The following is a 27,290-nucleotide window of genomic DNA, read 5'->3' as shown; positions in this document are numbered from 1 at the left end:
TTGCAGGTAAAACGTAATGAATATATTGTTCAAATAACAAAAATAATTTTCAACAATTCTCAAATCAATTATCAACCAATTCACACTTTAAACAAGCTCCTTTGACGTTGTGTCAACATCAGTAGTTCATAGGAAAAAAGTTTGCTTTCAACAAAAAACTTCAGGAAGCACAACGGTATAGGAATCTCCGTTTCAAAAATCACAGCAATGAAGTCACAAGTTCAAAATGATCAGTTCCCAAACAAAACATCAACAACAAAAAATTTAAGTAAGTGTAAATGTAGGTTTGTTCATTGAACGTGCGTGTTAAGTGTTGGTGTGTGTGTGCGTGTGCGTGTAAGTGAGCAAGATCCAAATGCTGCCAGCCAGCTGCGTAGGGAAACTTGTAGACGAAAAGGAATACGTGGGTTTGGAGATTACCTGCATTGTCATCATCACTTTCAGAATCAGCACAGAAACAGGAGAACTGAAAATTATCGGGTGAACGAGGAACACGCCAGGGGATAGGAAACCAGCTTGTGATCCGGCAACGTGCTGCAAGTGGCATCGGCGTCGGAGACACGAGTCGGACCAAACCCATCCATTCATCCGTACCAGGAACAAACAGGAACGGGCGGTGCTCCACGCCACGACCAGGCCACACTTTGCAGTCTGCGCCAGGAAGAATCCGATTATGCGGTAATAGCTAATTCCTTTGTTTGGCGTTACTAATCCTCTCTCGTGCATCTAATTCGACAACTTGACTAAGACGCTAAGGTATGCAGCACACACTCTCATGCCACGTATCTACGTGCCTCTTTGTACAATACACCTCCTTACCCCATTTCCGTTTCCTCTTTTATTCACAGAGCTCCACTTATGATTCTGTGATTTCAATTTTTACTCTTTCGTGACTGGAAAAACTGTTTGTGTTTGCGGTTTCTTCACAGATTGGACATCTTTGTGGGCCGTATGTTTGACACCCCTGATCTACATCTGGCCATTACCTATAAAACAAGAGAGTGAAAGACGACACACATGACAGTGTAATGCTGTGTGTGTCTGTGTCTTCAGTCTCTGTTGATTGTGTGACTGTGACGTCTCTGTAGCGGCTCCTTATTCACCATCAGCTGATCCTGAGGAAACTGGACTGACGTCTAAATACTGAGAGTCCTACAATAAAACACACAGACAGACACATATAAGTATGAGACATTACTGCTGTCACATCACATCAGCAGATCCACTTCAGAAAAACACAGTATATTCATATTACAGCCAGAGATATGAATGAACAACTGATCATAGATTAATAACAGTGAATGATCAACAACTCTCTCTTTATCATTTACACACAGAGACACTGGAAGAGATGAAAATATTAATATATTTATAGATCATTACATAATTAAACAGTTTAAAGTACAGAGACTAAAGTGGAGCTGAATTATTATCTTATATTCTCCAATTACACACATGAGGCCTGTTACTGAACTTTGGCCATTTTAAAATATTTAAATAATAATATACTCACAGTAGTATATTGTCTCCAGTTTATAATGTGGATCATCTTTCAGATCAGAGAGTAACTTCACTGCTGATTTTCCGAGTTTATTCTCAGACAGACCCAGTTCTCTCAGGTGTGAGGGGTTTGATCTCAGAGCTGAAGTCAGAGAAGCACAACCTTCATCTGTGACGCCACAATGACTCAACCTGTAGAGAACAATGACACAATGTGAATTGTAGTTCAAGTGTCTGTAGTTTGTTATTGACTCTGGTCTCAGAGCAGGAGAGGAGATATAATGACATGCATTGCCACAAACTACTGCTGATAGAATGACATTTCTGCATGTTGATGCTCAATGCTGCTGTTTGAAACTATCATGTGCTTCATGACTGAACAGACACACAAAGCTGAATGCGAGATATTGTTTCATAGTGATATAAGGACAAATCTGTCTGGAGAAACAATCTAATAAAACACCTACAGGAGGACATTTGCTTCACAGGAGCCACTTGTTCTCCATTACATCTCATTTATTAAGTTGGCTTGAAAAAACAACTTACTGATCTGCTATTTAAGTTTCTTATTATCATTCTTCTGAGACTAAATTTGCAATTTAAACTCGTACTGGAGTTCTCAAGCTAGAACCACCAAACTTGGCCCAGACCTTCAGACTGTTCTGAGCTGGTATGCTTTTTATTTTCTAACTGATCGGATTTACGTTTTCCTAAAAATGAAGATTAAAAATCATAAAAATCCCATAGACTTACATTGACGAACTGTTCAGATGAGCCACGACTATTCAAAATCCAGCTGTCAAAATTCAAATGTAAACAAACTGAAGGTCTTTAGAATCCATTTAGCTGCCATTCTATGTACTATTTCTAGACCATTCAAACTCATTTAACATTTGCACTGCACACACACATAAACCTGTTGTCATCGATTCCCTGCAATTTTTATTAATAAAATAGCCTAGATACTAGATCGCTACATTAAATTCCTCAACAATGAGGTGGTAAAATCAGTGTTTTTGAAGTAATTAATTGTTTGTAGAGAGACGCGCAGATGCAGCACGCAAGAAATGCACACACAACCGTCATCTCTCTCTTTCTCTCTCTCGATCGATAATTAATTGAAATAAATGCTATAATTCATTCAAATAAATGTGATCTTATCACACTATTTCATCTCTGATGGTAAATTTATTTTTAAAGGGGTGGTTGATTGCGATTTCACTTTTTTAACATTAGTTAGTGTGTAATGTTGCTGTTTGAGCATAAACAGTATCTGCAAAGTTGCAGCGCTGAAAGTTCAATGCAAACAGAGATATCGTCTTTTAAAATTCTGGCTGTTTAATGCCTACAAAAACGGCTGGTAAGGGACTTCAACGAGTTACTTCCCGGGTCCAATGTGTCACGGACCAAGATAAACCCTGCCCCCGGGAACATGTAACGAAGGGGACGAGGCCATGCTGTGCTGTTTTAGAGAAGAGGACGAGAAGACTCCCGTCTACGGAGTGCACGTAAAAATCTATTCATATATTAAATCGCGATTCTGTCTTCTAACGATTCTAATGGATTCACAAGTTTCAAAATCAATGTTCTAAAGCAGCGGTTCTTAATACTGTTCCTCGCATCGCCCTGCTCTGCCTCTTTCTCCCTTTCTCCCTCTTATTCAGATCGTCAGATCAGCTCCAACAAACTGTTCCAATTATACACTTATTTTCACATAGCTATAAGAAGCGTTATACATGGACGCACGTGCGGTTGCCTTACTGAAGCAGAAGCAGTAGCATTTACAAACAACAGAGTATCTAAAAGTATGAGAGAACAACAAACAAACATACCATTCAGAGCCGTGCTTGTACAGGTTCTGCACGATACTCTTCACTAATATCCTCTGCGTCTCAATTGGGCTCACATTGATTATCAATATTGACAACGCTATTATTTACAATACAACCGGAGCACATGCCGCTGAGGTGAGGGGCGAGACATTTAGACGCACACTCGGCGGTTTAGCGAAGCACAGCTGAGCCAGCTAACCAATCAGAGCCCATCACGTATTTCTGAGGGAGGGGCTTCATAAAACCAGGAAATAATCAAGCCGTTTATCAGAGAAGGGACAGAGCGGTGTGGAATAAAGGTAAATTATATGAAAAAATTATGCGTTTTTAAAAAAAACGAAGCATGAACACGTTAGACTGCACCCCATAAACACAATCAAGCTTAGAATAAAAACAGTCAACCACCCCTTTAAATAAATTTTTACCCTTCCGGTCAAATATTTCACTGCAAAGAGCAATACTAGTTTGAACTTGTCTATAACTTGGCAAATGACCATTGAATAAGCGGGATAATCAACGCGTCTGGTGGTTCTTGGCCTCCACGTTGTATATTTAAAATCCTTTAATGCAAGGCAAGCCGTTGATTATACCTTACTTATACAACAGTTCTTTCTGGTCATCGAATCTGATTAGCTGATAAGAGTGTTGATATTAAGAGTCCGACAGAACTCCAATAGCCGTTTCACCGTTTGTATTTCTCACAGCGAGTATCATGGCGGATGCCCAAATCCACTACAATTTTAAAAATAATACTGTTTTGTGTCACATAATGTAGTTTTAAGAGCTTTTTAGGTGAGAATGTACTTGTTTGGACTTCAAATATGCGGTTTGTTAATAAAGATAACGTCTAGTTGAAAATTTGCTTCGACTTTTTCGGACATGTGAGCTCCAGATAGTCAGCGGCTGTTCTGCGCTCATGAACCGCCGATAGCAGCCTCACCTCAGCCACTTCTGGAATTTACCGCTGGCTCTGATGTCGCTATAGAGGTTAAACATGAAATATAATTAGTTTTGGATAAATCTAACGGGCAGTATTTGGTCTCATTAATCTATTATTTGTTCCAGTGCTAATAGTTTTGGCAAAATCTCATCATGTTTATGTAACTTCAATGCTGTATATCAGAGGCTGCCTTTGTACTTTTGACTGAATTGCCTAGCAACTTTTATGATGACTGTTGTTGTTGTTTATTAAATATTATTCAATAAATAATATTTTATATTAATAATAGTAGTATTTAGTATTATGAAACTGTGTGTGTGTGTGCAGGGGTGTCATGCACTCATGATTTTGAGGGGTCATGGGGGGTCACACATGTCATGTGACACAGCAGCTACGATAGCACTGTATATCAGACATTGCGCTTATGTTTTATTTTTTTATTAAAAATATTTCCAAACATGTTCACTGTATTAGGAAATATCTCGATTCTCAAATTAGTAAATGCGTTCTGCACCTTTATATATTGTTATTTGATCAATTAATGGTGATGGGCAAAGTAGACTAAGTGTAATCTATTTACTACACATAAAACCCCGACTTTTTATTTAAGTACCAGATATGGGTGGCATGCCATAATTTTTTAAAAATGACTGACTTTGTATTTAATGTGAATTTAATAACAATAGGCCCTATTGTACGTTACTAATTATAACACTTCTATTGTACAGAGAGTAGGTTAAAGAACATTACATTATCAAATAAGATTTTCATTCAGTCTAGCCAGAGTTCAGGCACTCTCAAAAACTCCCATTAAAATCACTGAAGCTGTTTACATTGTAAAATGAATATCTTGCTTATATTCGTAAGCGATCAAGGGAACAAAACACAGCACTGTGCAAATCTGTCTGTATCTGGCTCAGCGCCAGCCAAACCTCAAACACAGATTTGAATTTAGCAGCTGATGCAGTGGCGCACTGAACGATCTAATAACACCGGTGTGATTGTATCAAAAAAATGTTATTCTGCGTTTTTTTGTCTTTTGGAAGCTGCATTCAAAATCCACTTGGCTCAGAAATCTGAGGGTGCACGTGCCCCCTCACTTTGAATGGGCATGACGCCTCAGTGTGTGTGTGTGTGTGTGTGTGCGCGCGTTCGTGATGGTAATTTTAGTGACATTGTTCTGCCATTAGATGGCGACAAGAGACTGTTTTACGAGTCAGTAGTAAAGACTTAAATTTAAAAATACTAAAGCGCAGTTTTGAACAAGGAAGTTATTTTTCTTTCAAAACTAGCTTGTACACTGCCAACAAATGCACCGAGCAGCACTGTCATCAGGAATCACCCTTAACAGATGAAAGGATAGTACGAGTCTATCGGACATTCAAACTACTGATTTATTGTGAATTTGAGATTGATCTGAAGAATGAATGCTTTATCAGATGCAGGTAATCACACTCGCTCAGTCAATCTCTCATAATACTGTACTATACATTATACACTGCTTTTAGTACAGTAAAACAATGAGTTTTCAATGAAGCAACTCAACGTTCCATCATTTCTAGTTCTAAAGTGACGTTTTCGAATTAGTATCGGAGGCTTGGGCTCAGCTGTCAAACTGAGATTCGAATCTGCGGCAGAAGGAAGTAGTTCTGCACAAAAGGCGGCTTTTAAAGACACTCTGTTTTTATTTTGTTATGCATTTACACACTCGTGCCGTCAAACTATTGTATAAACGCAATATATTCGTAGACGTGAGATATGGCTGTATATCGGCCTACGTATGATTACCTACGGCCGAATCACAGCCGTGCAGATATACAGCAATATCTCACATCTACGAGTGTGATATTGCTCATCTATCTATCATCTATATGGGGCAGTCGTGGCCTAATGGTTAGAGTCTCAGTACCGGCAGGGATTGTAGGTGGGGGAGTAAATGACCAGCGCTCTCCTCCATCCTCAATAACACGACTGAGGTGAGATCCTTGAGCAAGAACCGAACCCCCAACTGCTCCTCGGGCGCCACAGCAATATGGCTGTCAACTGCTCCGGGTGTGTATTCACTACTCACCGTTGCGTGTGCACTTGGATGGGATAAAGGCAGAGTGCAAAATCCAAGTATGGGACACAACACGTCCTTTCCTCTCCTTTTCCTTTCTATCCATCCATCTATCTATCTATCTATCTATCTATCTATCTATCTATCTATCTATCTATCTATCTATCTATCTATCTATCCAAAATCATTGGTTTTAGCTGATTCTAACTGGTTTTAGTTGGTTTTTAGCTGTTTGTTTTTCCAAAATCAACTGGTTTTAACTAGTTTTAGCTGTTTGGTTTTTAGCTCTTTTTGCTGAATCAGCTGGATTTAGACTCTTTTTTTTAATAAATCAGCTGGTTTTGAACTTTTTTTTTTTTTTTGCTATATCAGCTGGTTTTAAGCAGTTTTTGTTAAAACGGCTGTTTTTAGCTTGGTTTAGTTGGTTTTAAGCTGCTTTTCGCTAAATCAACTGGTTTTAGCTGGGTTTTTTTTATTTTATAGATTTATTGCTAAATCGACTGATTTTAGCTTGTTTCTTATCGCTTTTTTCTAAATATAGTGGCTTTAGTAGATTTTTAGCTGGGTTTTTTTTGTTAAATCAGCTGGTTTTAGCTGGCTCTCGCTAAATGATCTTGTTTTAAAGGGGTCATGACATGAGAAATCAAATTTGTCTTGATATTTTGCCATATAAGAGGTATTTGTACCATTAAAACATCCAAGTTTCATAGCTTTAGATATCCTCCTCATTATAAACAAAGCATTTATTTAAATCAAGCTTTGGATCCTATGGGACAAGGTGACGTCACCTAGCCCCAGTCGTTTGCATAAACACCACCTCCAGAGCAAGACATCAACTTGCGTTCACTCGCGTTACGGCTGACACTCGATCACGCTGAATGTAAGTGTTGCGTCACATCAAAAGCAAATAGAAATGACAATCACTGCCTCTATCTTGTCTACACTGGATACAGTATACAGATGCGTGTTTGCTTTCTGACACAGTCCACGTGCTTGAGTCTGTCGTCAATGTGACAAATGGAGTGAAAGTACGTTTGCTTTGACGCGTTTGGTTTAAACAGCTCGTTCATGTCTTTGTACAGATATCAGAAGGATCCCAGCATAAGGAACAAGTGGATAGTTTATTTTTAATGGCATCCCGGATCGTGTCTGAGGATTGGTCGGAGTATTTTGTTTTATAAACGAGGCACAGTGTCATGGAGAGTTCACAAAGAAACATTTGTTGAGAGATGAAGCGGTACTAGATCTGACTGCAGCTGCATCACAAACTGTAAGTAAATTATTTCATAATGCTTTGTCTGGAAATGACCGTTTTATTTTGATTATGTTGTCAAAACACATGTGCAATAGTGAGGGGGCATTGATACTGTTTCTTATGCAATGACGTTAGCCAAGCATACCAGTGGCCGATTACTGAGAAGCCTTAAAGGACTTTAAGAGACAGGACATTTCTGAGAGAGGTTCAGAATGAGGGTTGAAAATAATAATTTTTCCACATATATATGCTGGGGTTTATTTTGGGCAAAACACTTTATTAACATTATAAGCAAACCTAAAGGAACATATTAAAATAACAAAATCCATGTCATGACCCCTTTAAGCTTTTTTGTTTTAGCTAGCTAGTTTATGCTAACAACGTGCTAGCAACATGTTAACAATGTGTTAAATCATGCTACCAACGTTCAATCATGCTAATGTTATGCTAATCATGCTATCTATCTATCTGTCTAGCTTTTAAAACTACTAAATTAAAACTTGACTATTCAAAACTTCGAACTTCAAGCTTCTAAAACTACTTCAAACTTTCTGGCTAGGCTTTTCAAACCAACTTAAAGATCGTCTACAAACTTTTTTTTAATCTAGTTAACTCTTGTGATCAAACACATCATTGTGTCATGTTTGGCAGTTTATAAACTGAACAGAAATTACTAAAATCACACATTAGTACGTGAACATTCAGGTTAAATCTTTATGACATCTGTGAGAACACAGTGAGCTCATGGGATTTTAGAAAAAGTGGAAAATGAGAGGAAAATAAACTCTTACACAGAGATGGGCAGGTGAAGGATTATTAATCAAACTAGCAGAAGCAACTGAAGCTCAAGTAAATGTTTGGTGGCCAAAAACAGGAGCAGCAGCTCATGTGATGTGATGTGATGAAAATGAATGAAATTAACTTCATCTTCAGTCATCAGTAGGGATGGGTATCGTTTACATTTTATCGATACCAATACCGCTTATCGATACCGGAACTTATCGATACTATTTGGTGCAAAAAGATGTGTGAAAAGTTGTTGAAAATTTCGAGTTATTTTATTACTGCTGAACTTTAGCAACTGTATTAAAGTTCTTCAGTCAAGAGCAGCGAGTTATTTTTGTCTTTGTGTTTTGTTTTGTTTTATTTTATTAACATTAAAGGAATAGTTCACCCATAAATGAAAATTGTGTCATCATTTACTCACTCTCAAGTTGTTTAAAGCCTGAATGGGTTTCTTTCTTCTGTTGAACATAAAAGTTATTTTGAAGAATATGGGAAACCAAACAGTTGCTGGTCACCAGAGACTTCCATATATATATGTTTTTCCTACTATCAAAGTCAGTGGGGACCAGCAACTGTTTGGTTACCCACATTCTTCAAAATATCTTTGGTGTTCAGCACAAGAATAAAAATTAATACAGGTTTGGTACAACATTACAGTGAGTAAATAATGACAATATTAATTTTTGGGTGAACTACCCCTTTGATGACAAACGGCAGCATGTTTAGTTCAGTGTCTCTTGAGTGTAACTCTACCGCTGAATCAACATTCAATGTGAATGCGTCTCGTAATTTGCGGTTGGACCTGGAGCTGGGAGACAGTAAATACAGTGCATTGCTTGAGGTAGATGTTGTATTTTGTTAGTAAATGTTTCATCATATTACTAGTGTTGCCTCCTTTGTTCACTATTACAGTTCACTATTAGTTTTGTAATGTGAGCCCACACTTTCGAACATTTCACTCTTGCCACTAGGGCTGTGACGGTGGCAGATTTTTACCACCGCGGTGGTAATGGACCAACTACCGCCGGTGGCGCAGTGTTGTGTATATTTATATATATATAATTCTGAATTGCAAAAATAAATAAATGAGGCTCAACCATTAACAAACGTGCGTGTTTACTTTAGCACTTCTGTCAGTGAACACTCAGCCTGCAAAACACTAAAATAAATATCAAAGAAATAATACAGTTAAATAGGAAACTAGCCTTAAATAAGAAAGTTAAAAACACCCTGTCTACCTCACACGAGCGGCACGGCGAGAACCCATTATAATCAGTGATGCTGTCTACACTAGATGCGGCACGATACGACACGACAAATCCCTCACAGTAAACTGCCTTGTCCTATTTATGATGTACTGACACAAAGTTCAAATGTCCTGTAGACAGACTCAACCTGTTGTGTTGCGACGCGGCGTCCGGTTTAGACACGGTTCACTGTTCCCCCACCAAGCAAGCGGACGCATTAACTCCTAGTCTGTACGTGCTCTCTGTGGAATAGGAATCGCGGCGTATGTTGCCACATTTCTTATTAGCATCTTCCATTTACCGCTGTCTCGTTCGTATTTGGCCAGTTTGGAGAAAGCCTCACCAATACAAACTTGACCAGCCGGGCATTTGCGATCACGTGAACTTGAAGACACTTGTACAAACGCGGATGGGTGACATGAATGTAAATGATTCCAGATCTCCCAAAAAGGTCCATCGCTCATCACGAAATAAATTTGCTAAATGCAGAATAAACTGTATTTTCCTGCGCTCAAACCTGCCAATCTAAAGGAAATGCCGTGCATAGTTTTTGAGGTAATTAGTGAATTAGCATAAATTTATAGTCTAAATAAAACAATCTGCAACTGTATATTATTACACCTGTATAGAAAACTTTGTATTATGCTTGTTATAGAGACGTCACGTGCACTACCGCCGGTGGCAATAGTCAAAAGCAGTGACAACCGACCATCGTGGTGATGCGGTTGTCACGGCGACCATCACAGCCCTGATTGCATGCAAACAAACACTGCACATGCGCATGAATATCACACGCATGTCGAGCAAATGACGGCCACATCATTCAGTGAAGGAAAATGACAAGCAGCAGCTTCTAATTCGCCATTAACATTGAAGTATACGGAGATAAAAAAAACGCAAGTATCGATAACAGTATTGTTTGTCCTGAAGCTTATCGGTAGTCCGGTACTGACCCAATTACGTACCAGTCCAAAAAATACCGGTTCTCGGTACCCAATCCTAGTCATCAGAGTCATTTGTGCTGAGATTTAGTGTTTACACTGAACATTTATTTTACAAGCTTTAGTCTTGGAATTTACATTAAAGGACAAAGACATGAGACTATCAGAGAGATGATCTTACCACAGTTTCTCCAGTTTACAGTGAGGATCCTCCAGTCCAGCAGACAGCAGCGTGACTCCAGAATCTCCTATTTTATTCCAAGACAGACTCAGTTCTCTCAGGTGTGAGGGGTTTGATCTCAGAGCTGAAGCTAGAGCAGCACAACCTTCATCTGTGACGCCACAATTACACAACCTGTAAAGAACAATGACACAATGTGAATTGTAGTTGAAGTGTCTGTAGTTTGTTATTGACTCTAGTTGCAGGGCAGGAGAGGAGATATAATGACAAGCATTGCCACAAACTGCTGCTGATAGAATGAGATTTGTGCATGTTGATGCTCAATGGTGCTGTTTGAAACTGTCATGTGCTTCAGGATTGAACATACACACAGAGCTGAATGTGAAATATTGTTTCATAGTGATATAAGGACGGATCTGTTTGGAGAAACAGTCACTTGCTCCTCTAATAAACACCTACAGGAGGACATTTGCTTCAAAGGAGCCACTTGTTCTCCATTACATCTCATTTATTATCTCTTGTGATCAAATACATCATTGTGTCATGTTTGGCAGCTTAAACTGAACAGAAATCACTAAATCACACATTAGTATCTGAACATTCAGGTTAAATCTTTATGACATCTGTGAGAACACAATGAGCTAATTTCAGAAAAAGTGGAAAACAAGAGGAAAATAAACTCTTACACAGAGATGGGCAGGTGAAGGAGTATTAATCAAACTAGCAGAAGCAACTGACGCTCCAGTAAATGTTTGGGGGCCAAACACAGGAGCAGCAGCTCATGTGATGTGATGATGATGAATGTAATTAACTTCATCTTCAGTCATTTGTGCTGAGATTTAGAGTGTTTACTGAACATTTACTTTACAAGCTGATTTTAGTCTTAGAATTTACATTAAAAGACACATCTTACGGAGGACAAAAACATGAGACTATCAGAGAGATGATCTTACCACAGTATCTTCAGTTTACAGTGAGGATCCTCCAGTCTAGCACAGAGAAGCTTCACACCCAAATCTTCTAGTTTATTCCCAGACAGACTCAGTTGTCTCAGGTGTGAGGGGTTTGATCTCAGAGCTGAAGCCAGAGCAGCATGACCTTCATCTGTGACACCACAATTACTCAACCTGTAGAGAACAATGACACACTCTTCACTCTCTCAGATCAGATCAGTTTAGCAGTGAATCCATTAGTAAAAGTACAAAACTATAAATCAATGTGTAAAGGATCATTGGACTGAGATTTACAATGTCAAAGAACATAAAATATGATCGTAAATCATGTAAAGTCTCATTCAAGAAAGATAAATTATAATTCTTTTTTGCACTGTCAGTATTTTTCACCAAATTGTCTGATTTAGCAGTAACTAAATCAGCATACTATCATCTCAAAAACATTGCAAGAATCAGATGTTTTGTTTCCAGTCAAGACTTGGAGAAACTTGTTCATGCCTTTATCACCAGCAGGGTGGATTATTGTAATGGTCTCCTCACCGGCCTTCCAAAGAAGACCATTAGACAGCTGCAGCTCATCCAGAACGCTGCTTCCAGGATTCTGACAAGAACCAGAAAATCTGAGCATATCACACCAGTCCTCAGGTCCTTACACTGGCTTCCAGTTACATTTAGGATTGATTTTAAAGTACTTTTACTCGTTTATAAATCACTCAATGGCATAGGACCTAAATACAATTGCAGATAAGCTCACTGAATATAAACCTAACAGACCACTCAGATCATTAGGATCGAGTCAGTTAGAAATACCAAGGGTTCACACAAAACAAGGGGAGTTTTCTTTTAGCTATTATGCCGCCTGCAGTTGGAATCAGCTTCCAGAAGAGATCAGATGTGCTAAAACATTAACCACATTTAAATCTAGACTCAAAGCTCATTTGTTTAGCTGTGCATTTATTGAATGAGCACTGTGCTATGTCCGAATTGATTGCACTGTATTTTATATATAATCATTTTCTATGATTATTTTACTTCCTTTTATGTAAATCACTTTGAATTACCATGGTGTATGAAATGTGCTATATAAATAAACTTGCCTTGTCTTATGAAGACATTCATACAAATCTGTTTAATCACACTATTCATTACACAGCTGAGTTTTATACTGTTATTTTGATCTGTAATAATATGTATGGAGTAGTGGCGTGTGTGTGTGTTTCTCCTCCGTTACCCAAGGATAGCAAAACCTGAGATCACCTACACTGAGATATCATTCATACTTAGTGTAAATTGTGGCAGACAGTACTTACACCTCAATGTATTGCAGTATTTACAAAACAATACGTAATAACATATTCTTTATATGATTCTATTCATTATAAACAGATGCTGGCTTATAGTGTTGTTACTTGTGTCTATTCCTAAAGCCACCCCTTCACCTGCTCCTAATCACACTGAAGCTGCTGATCAGTAAAGCTGTTTTTGAAGGTAAAAGAAGAGAGTCATGTTTGAGTTTGGGAACAATATAAGCTGCATGTGGTTGATTCACCAGAACATCTGATCAACGTGAGGACACCACATACAATTTCAATTATAGGCCTGTTAAATGCCTATTAGACACTTTATTTCCATGTTTTGAATATTTTCTTATTTTTTCTTTAATATAAACACCTCTCTGAGCTAATATGCAATGGAAAAAACCCAGAAGAAATGCATATTTGTACTCGGGTTGGATGCCTCAAAAGCCCACTGTCCTTACTCTCCCACTTATCTGACTAGTTTCTTTAGTAAATTTGTCTGGTAACATTCAAGCCTTTGCTAACAAGATAAGGTATTAGCACTTAGTGTAAACAGGCAATCCATTTAAAGGTTTTGCTACTGCAAAAACAGGTTTAAAGAACACAGAAGTCCACACATGTAGGCCTGTCACGATAAAAACTTTTTGTTGTGCGATATATTGCCCCAGAAATAATTGCGATAAGCGATATTATTGTCATTTTAAGACCATTTTATGCCACTGAATATATAATCATAATATAACCGCATAATAATGCAAGAAGGCCTACTCACTTTCAAATGACAACAAACTTTTAATTCTTAAGAAGATTTAGAAAATGGAAATTAAGTATCAAAATATTAGATACCTTAACCCTCTGGGGTCTGAGGTCATTTTGGGGCCCTTGAGATGTTTTGACATGCCCTGATATTTGTGCTTATTTCAGCTACTTAAAACATACTATTGACCAACATGTAATTTTTTTTGTATTCAGCACAAACTGTGCTACAATAATATGTGACCAAGATGGATGTACATGTTTGCATTTTTTAGAAAAAAAATATTATGCGTGGTTAGTAAGTTTTGGGGGAAAAAAAATTAGCTGAAATAAGGCCTTAAAACCCATACTAAATAGTCCTGACCAAGACTTTTGAGTAATCAGTCTTGTAGCCTAGAATATTTACTTCAAAATTATGTGAAAATCATTCTGCTTACTCATTCACAGAAAACAATATATTGATTTAAAATTTTCAAGACATGTTTTGTCATCGAGGGTCTATATGCGAGGGAGTGGCAATGGCCATGAATATTAAGTGATTTTCACCTGAGAGACAAAGGGCCCTCCCCTAATGGCCCCTAATGGCCCATCAGTGTGACTGTGACTGTGAGGCAGGTAAGACAGAATGTGAGGAGATTGAAAAAAAGGGTTTTTTAAATTATTTGTATTTTATTTACAACACAGTATAATCAAAACATACATAATGAAGGTCAAAGACACACTATTGTGCACACTGATCTAACCACAGAGATGTGAACAGACTTTGAGTCATTCCTGCAACAGATTCTGTTCAACAAGTGAAACAAGTAAATCATACCTGATATTTACGTGTGTTATTTAAGTGTTTCTACTTCTTTCCATGGATTCAAGAAGAAAAAAACATAATCAGTAGAAAAGGAGCTTGTTTTAACATAGAATATCAGTGTAGTTGAACATCTCATGTTGGTGCAGCGCTCTCAGAGGAAAACAGTTTGAAGAGACATCAGGATTCATCTGGTGCTGGTATCTGATTCAATAAAATACAAACAAAAAAACATTTGTGAGCATGTTAATATCAGGAACATCTGTATATGTTTTGTAGCCATAGACTCACACATGCTTTGTACTATCATAAAAAAGAGAAAGAAATCTTATATCTGAGAAACTAATTGTTTAGCACGTTATTAAAATCTATTTCTGAACAGAGTAGGCTATTAATAATAAACATGTACTAAACATACTTAGAAAAACCCAACTATGATTTTGCAGTCATATAGCCTAGTATGTATGATTTTATAGTAGCCTATGATATGATTCTGTAGCCACAGACTCAAACATGCTTTGTACAATAAAAGGATGTACTTTGTACTATAAAAAATATTTTATATCTGAGAAACGAATTATTATTGTTTAGCACGCTATTAAAATCTATTTGTGAACAGAGTATTAATAATAAACATGGTCTAAACATTCTTAGATGCGTAGCATTCATCATGTTGTCGTTTGGGGGAAAACCCAGCTAACTGTTAGTAAATCTGTTCAAGTTTATGTCACAATAAAACGGTAACTAATGTAAAAAAGAAACATTACTTACTCATCTCCTCTTCTGGATGAAATCGTGTTCTTCTTTCGAGGGAAATCCTGCCTTTACTCAGCGCATCTTCTTCCAGAAACGAACAGTAGCCGCGATGCATCTCCTCACTCTTTGTTTGTTTTGGGCGTTTGCACGCGCGCACTTACCACGTGGCTATTTACATATGAACAGCGCGAGCTGCGCGGGGGCGGGGTCACATTAGCGATAATGAGTCAGACGGGACAGATTGAACATCGTGTTGGTTTCATACGGATTACTTCATCACAGAATGTTTGTTTTCGATAAGACTTCAAGCTTTCTATAGATATATTTCTCATGTCTCTGTGTGAAGTATTTGCTGAGTTACAGTTCATTTTAGTGACGCGTTTCTAAAAACAGTTCGCGGAGACGGAGAAGACAGAGAGCACACCCTGTTTGTTTTCTTTATTCTTCAGAAGCACAAAGTTTAGTTGTTATTATGAGTGTATACAAATAAAAGTAGACCCCTTACAGATTCGAATGGTGTATTGCTCTTATCTGTACGATCAAAAATGGCAGAGCAATTCAAGCTCATTTCGGCCTTATCAGGAAAATCTGCCTCAAAACGCATATATGCGTTTGTCGACCCCAGAGGGTTAAATAAAACTTGAATAAATAGTAAAGTAAATGCACAAAGTACTTGTATGGAGATTTTTCCATCTACAGATTTTTCCCTGACCTTCTTTTCTCTGTAAATTAAGGGTGCACACTATTGCTGAAAAACACAATCACTACTTAGCAGTCAGCCCTCTGTATGCACAAAATGCACAGAATCCTAAACAAGGCCATATCTGCAGATGAAACTTTTTTTTTTTTTTTTTAGAGGCAATTTTTAAATTTGAACTAGCACCTCATGACTACACCACATTATGTATGAGAAGCTGCAAAAGACACAGGTCCAAGTGGAATGCAAAAAACATGGTAACAATAAATATAATGGTCAATATATTGCATCACCAAAAATTATTGAGGTCATGTACATATATTGTGCGATAAGTCGATATATTGATTATTGCGACAGGCCTACACACATGTACAAGAAACAAAGTCACACGTTTTACTTTCTGTATCTCTGTATCTTGATTGACAGTAGTAAGTATTCCATTCACAAACAATACCTAATTTTTTCATTTTGTCTGACTTGTCATTGTGTTTTCTGACTTTTTTGGGTGATTTGTTTTTCACTTCACAAATACTTTACAGTGTGTCATACATAATCTTACCACAGATTCTTCAGTTTACAGTGAGGATCCTCCAGTCCAGCAGAAAGCAGCGTGACTCCAGAATCTTGTATTTTATTCCCAGTCAGATCCAGTTGTCTCAGGTGTGAGGGGTTTGATCTCAGAGCTGAAGCCAGAGTAGCACAACCTTCATCTGTGACGCCACAATTATTTAGCCTGTAGAGAATAAATGCACACTCTTCACTCTCTCAGATCAGATCAGTTTAGCAGTGAATCCTTTAGTAGAAATAAAGTACAAATTTAAAACACAAATCAATCACAGAACCGGCTTTACTGAAGAGATGGGCATGATCATCGCATTTGATTATTTGCACAACCCTACTTTGTTGCACAATGTCAGTGGTTTAAAAATTACAATTACTTAAAGGGGAGGGGGGTACAATGCTGTTTCATTCATTCAGAGTTGTTTACACTATTAAAGAGTTGGATTCTCATTCTAAGCATGGACAAAGTTTAAAAAAAAAAAACAATTTGGACGTATAACAGTATTTCTGTGCCAAAAATCTTACTTCTGGGTTTTCGGAGAGCTTTTTTCGATCGTGGCTCTTCAGGACGTTGTGGAAGAAAAATTCATTTTGATTGAGTCTGCATGATTCTATATGCTTATGAAACATTATGTATTTAGAACTGCTGTGTAGTGAAACTGAGATATGGTTAGGGGCCCAAAGAGAAAAGATGAATGGGTGACAAGAGGGGTCCGAGAGGACCTAAGATGGGCAGAAGGGAACAACTGGAAGACCTGCTGGCGTCTGTCCATGATTTAATGGCCCATTATTAGCCTAAAAATGGGGCCAGAGCTAGAAGCATGATATAGTAGAACGTGTTTTTCTCTTATTTTGCAGTGTGTGTGGAAAAGTGCAGCTGCTTGGGTTTGTAACCTTGAAGGTTAGGGAAGAGATATAAAGGTGGACAACTGTAGCAACTTGTGTTTCTGTATGACTGTTTGACCTTCTTTGCAAAGAATAAAACTTGTGAAAGACAACCAAGTGAATTTGTCTCTTACATGGTGAGAGTGATTTTAATTTGCCATGACAACATAAACGAGGGTGGAACTTGTTTATCTTTCTTTTAGAAATATGATAAAACTAAAGACTTTTTGGAGATATGAAGGATGCAATACTACTCTATAGGTACTCAAGATTAACATGAGATTGGGTGAAACTGTGTGTGTTATGTCCCCTTTAAATTCCTTTTTTTGCAAAGACATTTTTAATTATTGACAAATCCGAATAATTTATTAATATGCCACTTTTCTAACTCTGAATCTTACAGTGTCACTGATTTGATATAAAACCACTGACCACTAAACTCTGGACAACATCTGCAGCACTGAAGATTTATGAGCTTTTAACTTTGATTTTCTTAATGTTTTAACAGTGAAGTGATTGTTCTCAGTGATACTTACTGAACTGATCTGGATTTTTTAATCACAGGCAGCAGCTTCTGAAGAACTTCCATATTTTTTTTAGGTTCATTATTTCCTTTAACAAATGTATCAAGATGAAACTCATTCAGTTCCTCTTCTGATGTCAACAACACAAAAACTACAGCTGACCACTGAGATGAAGAGAGTTTGGCTTCCTTTATTCTTCCAGATTTCAGATACTGTTGTATTTCATCCACTAGTGAACGATCACCCAGTTCATTCAGACAGTGGAACAGATTGATGGATTTCTCTGGAGAGTCAATGGTCCTGATCTTCATCTTGATGTACTCAACTGTTTTCTCATTGCTGTCAGAGCTGCTTCTTTTCAGTGTCATTATTTGTCGTAGGAGAATCTGATGAGACTCCACTGACAAACCCAGAAGGAACCGAAGGAAAAGATCCAGATGTCCATTTTTACTCTTCAGAGCCTCATCCACAGCTCTCTGATGCAGCTCAGAAAATGAAACATGTTTTAAAAAGAGTTGAAACCAGTCCTGAACTTTAGACGACAAACTCTGGTCAAACACATTTCTGTTGTGGTTTGTACAGGAGAGATACACATATAGAGCCGCTAGATGTTCCTGAATGCTCAGATGAACAAAGCAGAAGACTTTCCCCTGATACAAGCTCAACTCCTCTCTGAAGATCTGAGTGCACAATCCTGAGTACACTGATGCTTCTCTCACATCAATGCCACACTCTCTCAGGTCTTCCTCATAGAAGATCAAGTTGCCTTTCACAAGCTGCTGAAAAGCCACTTTCCCCAGTTTGAGGATCATGTCTTCATCTGTGACCTTCTTCTCATAGTCCTTCTCACGTTTGATGTCGGTCTGAAGGATCAGGAAGCGTGTGTACATTTGAGTGAGAGTCTTGGGAATCTCTCCACTCTCTGCTCGACTCAACATCTTCTCCAGAACAGCGGCTGAGATCCAGCAGAACACTGGGATGTGGCACATGATGTAGAGACTCCTTGATGACTTCAGGTGTGAGATGATTGTATTGGCCAGACTCTGATCACTGATTCTCTTCCTGAAGTATTCCTGCTTCTGTGGCTCATTGAAGCCTCGTACCTCTGTCACTCGATGGACACACTCAGAGGGGACGAGATCAGCTGCTGCTGGTCTGGAGGTGATCCAGATGAGAGCAGAGGGAAGCAGATCCCCCACAATCAGGTTCATCAGCAGCAGGTCCACTGAGACTGATTCAGATATATTACACAGTTTCACTTTGCTCTTAAAGTCCAGAGACAGACGACACTCATCCAGACCATCAAAGATGAACAACACTTTATATTCATCACTGGATATTTCCATTTCTTTAGTTTCAGGGAAAAAGACGTGAAGAAGATCTGAAAGACTGAGTGTTTTGTCCTTCATCAAGTTGATTTCTCTGAAAGGCAGTGGAAATATGAGCTGGACGTCCTGATTCTCTTTCCCTTCAGCCCAGTCCAGGATCAACTTCTGCACAGAGACTGTTTTTCCAATGCCAGCGACTCCCTTTGTCAGCACAGTTCTGATGGCTTTGTCTTGTCCAGGTAAAGGTCTAAAGATGTCATTGCATTTGATGGCTGTGTCCTCTGTTGCTGCTCTCCTGGATTGTGTCTCAATCTGTCTCACCTCATGCTCATTACTGATCTCTCCACTCTCACTCTCTGTGATGTAGAGCTCTGTGTAGATCTCATTCAGGAGTGTTGGGTTTCCCTGCGTCGCTGTTCCCTCATACAGACGCTCAAACTTCTTCATCAGATTTGATCTAAACCTGTTGAGGACTTCATGCCTGGAAAATTAAAATACTGCATTATTAAATAAGCTAATGAGCACAGTGTCTTTTATGTATTCTGTATTATAATCAAATAAGCTTTTACAGAAATATTAGACCTGAGATCAGTCTCTGTATCTTCACTCTTATAATCTATTATTTGATTCATAGATGCATCACTCCTCATAGACACACAGCTGGACTCTGCTTCTGATCTCTTCTGATGAACTGAACTATAACAGAGAGAGATTAAAGTGAATCTTCTGAATTACCATATTTAACAAAGTTCATCTTCATATATTATTTAAACAATCACTTTAAAAAAAAACACTTCACTTTTATTACAAAAGATGTTAAATATAACTGAGTGCTTTCACAAATGTGTCTCTCTGTGTGACACTATATATGTTAAAACATCAGGTAAAGCCATTTAAAGACAAAGATAACACTATTTTGATGATATAAAATTACATGCTATAATAATAATATTTATATAAAAATGTACCTGAGATCAGTTTTTGTATCTTCACTCTTAAAATTTACTGGCTGACCTATTGACTCGTCACTCCTCATAGACACACAGCTGGGCTCTGGTTCTGATCTCTTCTCATGAAATAAACTATAACAAAACAGATTTAATCCTTTATGATGATAATTATTTTCTTTTAAGGTCTTTAAGTATTTTACATCAAGAACACTCCATCCCTTACGAAAATTAAACATGGTCTTGATACACTAACCATAGTTTAACCAAGGTATTTGTAGTAAAACCGTGGTTCTACAAATGCAGGGCTCCAGACAAAAAAAAAAAAAATTAGGCGCCAAATAATTTTTTTAGGCATGTTTTATTTATTGATTTTTTTTTAACACTTCAACATTTCAGTCATACTCTCATGTGTTTATGTTTCATCTTTTCATATATTTATCAGCATTTTAATCCACCTTGTAGATGTCCTGGGAACTTCACTTAAAGTGGGAACTAAACGTCTTTTCCAACTTGAGAACTATATACAGTGACAAAGAATCGTATTACACAGAATCTGTGCCAATATCACGGACCACAACTCAGCATCACTTTGCCATTGAGGTTAAGTAACCAACAGGTTAAGTAAAAATTATTATGCAATATAGCCATAAATTTAGCAAAATGCTCCTCTTTATAGTTAGTTTTTCTAGCTGACTAATGAGCTCATGGATGCCAAATGGTTATTCTGAGGTAAATGTATTGTTTCGGTTTTTTTGTTTATTTATTTTTTTTACACGTTTTCCGCAGTTTGAAACACTGAATGAGCGATTACATGAGACATTTCAGTAAGTTGTACTGTAGGCCATCTAATAATATACCTTTTGACGTCCATTTCATGAAAAAGCGTATCAATAGCATGATTTTCGGTTTCTATTTGGCGTGCTAGTTATATGCAGAAATTGACGTTGGTGTGCATATGATACACACGATATGCACCCATCCCAAACACCCCTAATCCTAACCACTGCGTATCAAATGCACGCCAAAGTCATTTAGAAATAGAAACTCGTGGTATTGATACACGCTTTATGAGATCGGGTTAGATGGGTTCACGTGCCACTTGAACCGAGGTGCTAAAGTGATCGCTCATGCCGCATCAAGGAGATCCAGAATTGTATTTATTGTTTGAATTTCTTTATCAATTTGGCAGAATTTTAAAGCTGATACTTTTTTTTTTATTATTTAAAAGGTAACAGAGCACAAAGCTTATTGCGATTACTGGACGGCAAGTGCACTACAAATAATATGAAATTCATGCATTAACAGAACACAGTTCAATGTTCAATGTTCAATTTATTTATAAAGCACATTTAATACAACTTTAGTTGACCAAAGTGCTGTACATAAAACATAAACCTAAACATCTAAAAAAAAATTAACAAATCTAAGCACTGCATATAGTATTGCATAGGCTAAGTACATAAGTACAACAGAAAACATATAACCTTAAAACAACCCAATCATCTATCAGTTAAAAGCACGGGAGAAAAGATGAATTTTTAACAAACATTTAAATTCAGACACTGTAGAAGCAGTTTTGATAGATAGGCAGAGCGTTCCATAATTTGGGACCAGCAACAGAAAAGGCTCTATCTCCCCTACATTTTAGTCTTGTTCTGGGAACCCACAACATGTGTGTAGTCTGAGATCTCAGTGACTTAATAGGATTATAAACAGTAAGCAACCCTGAGAGATATTGAGGAGCAAGACAATTCACGGCTTTACACACAAAAAGCAGAATTTTAAACTCAATACGATACTGCAGTGGTAACCAGTGCAACGAACGTAAGATAGGTGTAATGTGTACCCATTTGTGACTGCCCGTGAGCAAACGGGCAGCTGCATTTTGAACCAACTGAAGTCGATGTATAGATGAGACTGGCAAACCATAATAAAGCGAGTTACAATAATCGAGTCGCGAAGAGATGAAAGCATGTATTACAGTCTCAAAACTCTTCCTGCTCAGGAAGGGTTTAACCTTTGCTAATCTACGAAGATGGTAAAAGACGAAGCTCACAGTAGCATTAATTTGTTTATCAAGCCTTAGTTCGCAGTCAAGTATAAATCCCAGATTTTTAGCTTCGTGGACTTGATATGGGGTAAGAGAGCCCAAATCGATTTTCCTCAAGTCAGTTTTGCCATTTGATCCAAACAAAACTATTTGTGTTTTATCATTATTTAGATGTAGAAAGTTATTTGTAAGCCACGTTTTCAGTTCAAGGAGACAAGCAGTTAAATGATTTACAGCAGAATTATTATCGTCACGCTTTAGTGGTATATAGAGCTGGGTATCATCAGCGTAGCAATGATACGATACACCATATCTTCTAAATATAGATCCCATGGGTAACATATACAGTGAAAACAATATCGGTGCCAAGATTGATCCCTGGGGTACACCACATATAGAATGCGCTACAGAAGAGGAGTGCTTGCCAATGCTGACTGAAAATTTTCTTTTGGACAGAAAAGCTCGAAACCAGTTAAGTACAGTGCCTCTAATACCTATACAATGTTCCAACCTAGACAACAAGATACCGTGGTCAACAAAATCAAATGCTGAACTAAGGTCTAAAAGCACTTATGCCATAATATTGCCCGCGTCAGTCGTTAGTAAAATATCATTAAGAACCTTCAAAAGGGCAGACTCTGTACTGTGCAAACTTTTAAAACCAGACTGAAAAACATCAGAAATACCACTAATACTCAAATGGTTTTGCAATTGCAAAAATACATTTTTTTCTAAAATCTTTGATAGAAACGGGAGATTGGAAATTGGTCTAAAATTTGAGTAAACTGCAGGGTCAAGTGAAGGCTTCTTACGAATAGGTAATACAGACGCTAATTTAAAGCAATCCGGTACAACCCCTGTTAGAAGACAACTGTTTATAATAGTCACTAAATCTGAACCAATAGTCTCAAATGTGTTTAACAAATTGTGACGGAACTACATCGTGAGGGGAAAAAGTGGATTTTAACTTTAAAGTAATTTCTCTGCATGTCTATACAGAGACCAATTCAAATTCACTCCACTGAATATTTGATAAAACAGGATCTATGACGGGGCTTACCATAGTAGCTAACTGAGCCTTATCGCTATTTACTTTATCTACAAAATACCTGAGGAAATTTTCACATAATAAAGGAGAAAGCTCTGGAAATGTATGCACTGGGGGATTTAACACAGAATCAATAGTTGAGAATAGTGTTTTCGAACAATGAGAATTTTTTACAATGATTTCTGATAAATATTTTACTTTGGCTGCCTTAGCCGCCTTTTGAAATGTGCTCAGTGAGTCCCTCTACATTTCATAGGACACCTGAAGCCCGTCTTTCTTCCACCTGCGTTCACATTGACGACATTGCTGTCTGAGCACCCGAACATCACTATTTATCCATGGCTGTGATTTGTGCTTTAGCTTAATAAGCTTGCGTGGTGCAATAAGGTCTAAAATATTAGAGCACCTGTTATTAAAAAAAAAATCCACCTGATCCTCAACATTTGTGTTAGAGATACCCAAATCTAGAGTAATAGTTTGATGAGCCTCCAAGTACATAACAGAGAAATCATCACTGGACTGTGCAGTTATGACACGCGACCAGCGCTCATGAGTTGATACAGTACATGGTGGAGAAGGCAACAGAGCTGTGAACAGTACAGGTATATGATCAGAAAGAGGGGCATTACATGTCTTAATATTAGTGACAGACAGACCATAGGTCAAGACCAGATCTAATGTATGACCTTTTACCCATTGCACAAAGTTCAGAGAGGACATAAGATTTAAAAAGTCCTTAGCCAGGGCATTAGCAGCACAGCAGACATGAATATTAAAGTCACCCAGCAATAAAATATAGTCATATTTAGTCAGAAATTCACCCAAAAAAATCAGCAAATTTATCAATAAATTTGTTATTGGATACTGGTGGTCGATAAATTAAAATGGTCAAAACAGGTCTAGAAGAATCCAAATAGATTAACTGTGCCTCAAAACTAGTAAAACTGGATGTAGATAACAGTTTACATTGTAGCGTATTTTTAAAAATCGTCACCAGTCCTCCTCCACGCCCAGTTAGGCGGGGAGTATTAAAAAATTCATAATCGGGTGGTATCAATTCAGAAAAAGGAGTTAAGTCACCTTGTTTTATCCAAGACTCCGTCACGAAGAAAAAATCCAACACGTTAGTGCCAATGAAGTCGTTGCAAATAAAGGTTTTATTGACTAGAGAGCGGGCATTGGCAAGAGCCATCCTGAGCTGGGGAAGTTCTTGCTGGGCTGGCGAAAATCTGCGAAGTAAACGCAGAAAGCGATTGTCAGCCTTCCTTTGCCGAATCCGCGGGGAGATGCATCACAGAGGCCAGTCAGATGAATCGGTCGAATCTGGTTGAATGCACCGAATGTATCTCTGTGATCGCTGCGATGTCAACAGACACCAGTCCACGTCTAGTGAATACCAGACCGTCTGAGCTCGGAAAGAGCAGCCCCGAAGCCAGAGCCTTCTTTAACCTCACGGCAACACCGGTGCGTCTTCCGCATCTTCTCCACCTTCGCCTGCCAGCGATATTGTAGATATGCCATCGCGGATAACCGGAAATGTCTGAAGACTCCGGTGGTAAATAAAAGCATTTTCTGCTAAGTTCAGTATAGTTCACATGGGTCTCTAGCTGCTTGGGCATAGATTGATAGATATCAATCAGTTGTTGGCGATCATATGTGATATAAGAGCAGTAAAACACCATCGAAGACAATAAGGACACTAAAAACATCACAGGAAACACAGAGTAGACGGCCGGCCACACACACCGGCGCCATCTTGGAACACAGCATATAGACTAAAGATCTTGATAAGAAGAAACAATATTAGTATCGATTATAAACGAGAATTGTTAACGATATTGCTAACAGGGGCGATTCTAGGATTTGTTTAATGGGGTGGCACGGGGGGACCAAGAACCAGCCAGGGGGGGCCTATAGGAAAAGTCATGTACACAAGTGGGATGACATAAAAATGGCACTACAAAAGTGCCTGGACAACTCAGCTCTCTTTTTATAAATAAAAACTACTGAACAGACAATACTTGTTCTCAACTTTTATTGTCCAAACAGACGGTGTGTGTGTGTGTTTGTTTCTAGTGAACTTATTGTAAAAATTGTTCATGTTCTGACTTTCACCTGTTGCTGCAGATAGATGGCTGCTGGTGTAGTCCTCACTGGCCCTCTCTGGCTGGCTCTGACCTGTGCTGCCAGGTTCAGGGCTGCTAATTTGCTGGCCAACTTGGCCCTGCCGGGTGGATTGGCTCTGACATGCACTGCAGTGTATCTACCTGTCTTTGACATTCTTCTTGAAGAAACCTTGAATGTATTACTGCTGTTGTCCCCTTTTAATTTTTTTTTTTACACAAAATTCTGTCTAAAAATAATAAAAACTCTAACTTAATCATCAATATTACACAAATAGTATATTTAATAGCCATATTCTCATCTGATTAAAGACAAAATCATTTAAATATGAAGTTGTTCTTGGACATTGCAACCGAAAAAATAAAAAATAAGACTACCACGCAAAAACGTTTGTTTATTCAATACAAACAGGTGTTTACTATTCTACATCTTAAAATTCCAAGTGTCAGAACGCTAACATTATTAAAACCTGACATTTTAGCCAAGCATATTTTGAGGGGGGCCGGTGCCACCCCGTGCCAGTTTATTACTTCAACATAACAAATGATGTGATTGCAAAACAAGCAGGAAAAAAGGCATTACGTACCTTTTTTGTTTGTTTTTGTTTTTTTAAATTATAACATGTAAATGTGTTTATTGAAAGTACCTGCATCCTGGAGAAAACTCTTCATCTGAGGATGTTTGTGTGTGATCCATGATGAAACAGAATCTGATCTCCAGCACTGACTCTGAATAGAAATAACAAACAAACACAATAATTCATCTGAACGGATCCTGAGAGAAACAGATCATGAGACGCGGTTCACTCAGATACACAATGTTAGTCGTGTGTTAACAAATGATCAAATAAACCACAGACAACACCAAACACCAATCAAACCACGTTCATCTGCTTGCAATAGAAAATGTTAAAACATAAAAATATACCTTAGAGAAAATATGAGTGCGGAAGTCACCTGTAAAGCAGAATCGATTCTGGCTTAAATGGAGAAACATCAACTCTGAACATTTGCTTTGACTTTTGTGACGCGAAAAACAGTGATGAGTCACTTCACGCGCGCGATCTCAAGCCTCATCCGGTGCGTTTGATTCAGTTTTTTCCCGATTGAACGATTACAGGCATTCAACTAGAATAGTATTAGATACATCAGATCAAACTTCGAGCGCGGTGAAGTTATTTTTTAGCTTCAATATTCTCTGGTTATTCACTGCGGTCAAGCCAGCCGCCACTCCGAAATGCATGGTCAATCTAGCCGCCGCGCTGTTTTGTTGTGCGCGCATATACAGTGCATTACGGCGATCTTCCGCTGGTCTTTCGCCTGCATTCACTCAGCCAATTTTTTTTTTGTTACTGCTTAACTTATACATACAAACAAGAACAAGGAAATAAGAGTAAGGGTAATATATATTAAGAAAATGAACTATACTAATTAATAAAGTAATATCAGATTAACTGTAATATTATTATAATAATCTCTAAAAATGTATTTTAAATAGGCCTTATAAAATTAAATTGTCTAAAAGTGTTAAGTAACAACTTAATAATTATGGTTCAAACGAAATGATATCAAAATAACTGATGTTGAATTACAAAATAAAAGCCCTCCAAAAACTCATATATGACCACTATTGTCTTTGATTTTGGATTGCTCTAAAAATAAACTCTCTGGTTTCACAGACCAGTTTCAATTCAGATTAACAGTTCACTGCCTCAGGGTATATCTCAACCAGTTTCAGGACTGTCTGATGTTGCATTACAAAATAAAAGCCCTCCAAAAACTCATATATGACCAGTATTATCTTTGATTTTGGATGGC

At 37.9% G+C, this 27,290-nt stretch overlaps 1 protein-coding gene across 1 annotated transcript; it reads right to left on the bottom strand.

The window, feature by feature from the left end:
* On the bottom strand, nucleotides 1-26,728 carry LOC131535240 (NACHT, LRR and PYD domains-containing protein 3-like). The gene is made up of 10 exons (XM_058768192.1): nucleotides 26,430-26,728; nucleotides 26,120-26,201; nucleotides 20,270-20,383; nucleotides 19,884-19,997; nucleotides 17,986-19,782; nucleotides 16,563-16,736; nucleotides 11,695-11,868; nucleotides 10,742-10,915; nucleotides 1,514-1,692; nucleotides 1-1,152 (listed from the first exon to the last, which is right to left on the bottom strand). Coding segments are annotated over exons 1-10 (2,850 nt in total). The 5' UTR covers nucleotides 26,470-26,728; the 3' UTR covers nucleotides 1-1,150.
* Nucleotides 26,729-27,290: the final 562 nt, after the last annotated feature.

The sequence above is a fragment of the Onychostoma macrolepis genome, unplaced genomic scaffold (assembly GCF_012432095.1).
Source record: "Onychostoma macrolepis isolate SWU-2019 unplaced genomic scaffold, ASM1243209v1 Scaffold2, whole genome shotgun sequence".
NCBI lineage: Eukaryota > Metazoa > Chordata > Actinopteri > Cypriniformes > Cyprinidae > Onychostoma > Onychostoma macrolepis.
This window is presented reverse-complemented; position numbering and strand designations above follow the sequence as displayed.

Bases quoted from the DNA above. Each gene is read 5' to 3' on its own strand.
- LOC131535240 (XM_058768192.1), bottom strand. From the start codon at position 26,469: ATGTTTCTCCATTTAAGCCAGAATCGATTCTGCTTTACAG. The intron at 19,998-20,269 runs GTACATTTTTAT...TCTCTGTTATAG, and splicing joins GATACAAAAACTGATCTCAG to TTCAGTTCATCAGAAGAGAT. The intron at 10,916-11,694 runs GTAAGATCATCT...TGTTCTTTACAG, and splicing joins TGTAAACTGAAGATACTGTG to GTTGTGTAATTGTGGCGTCA.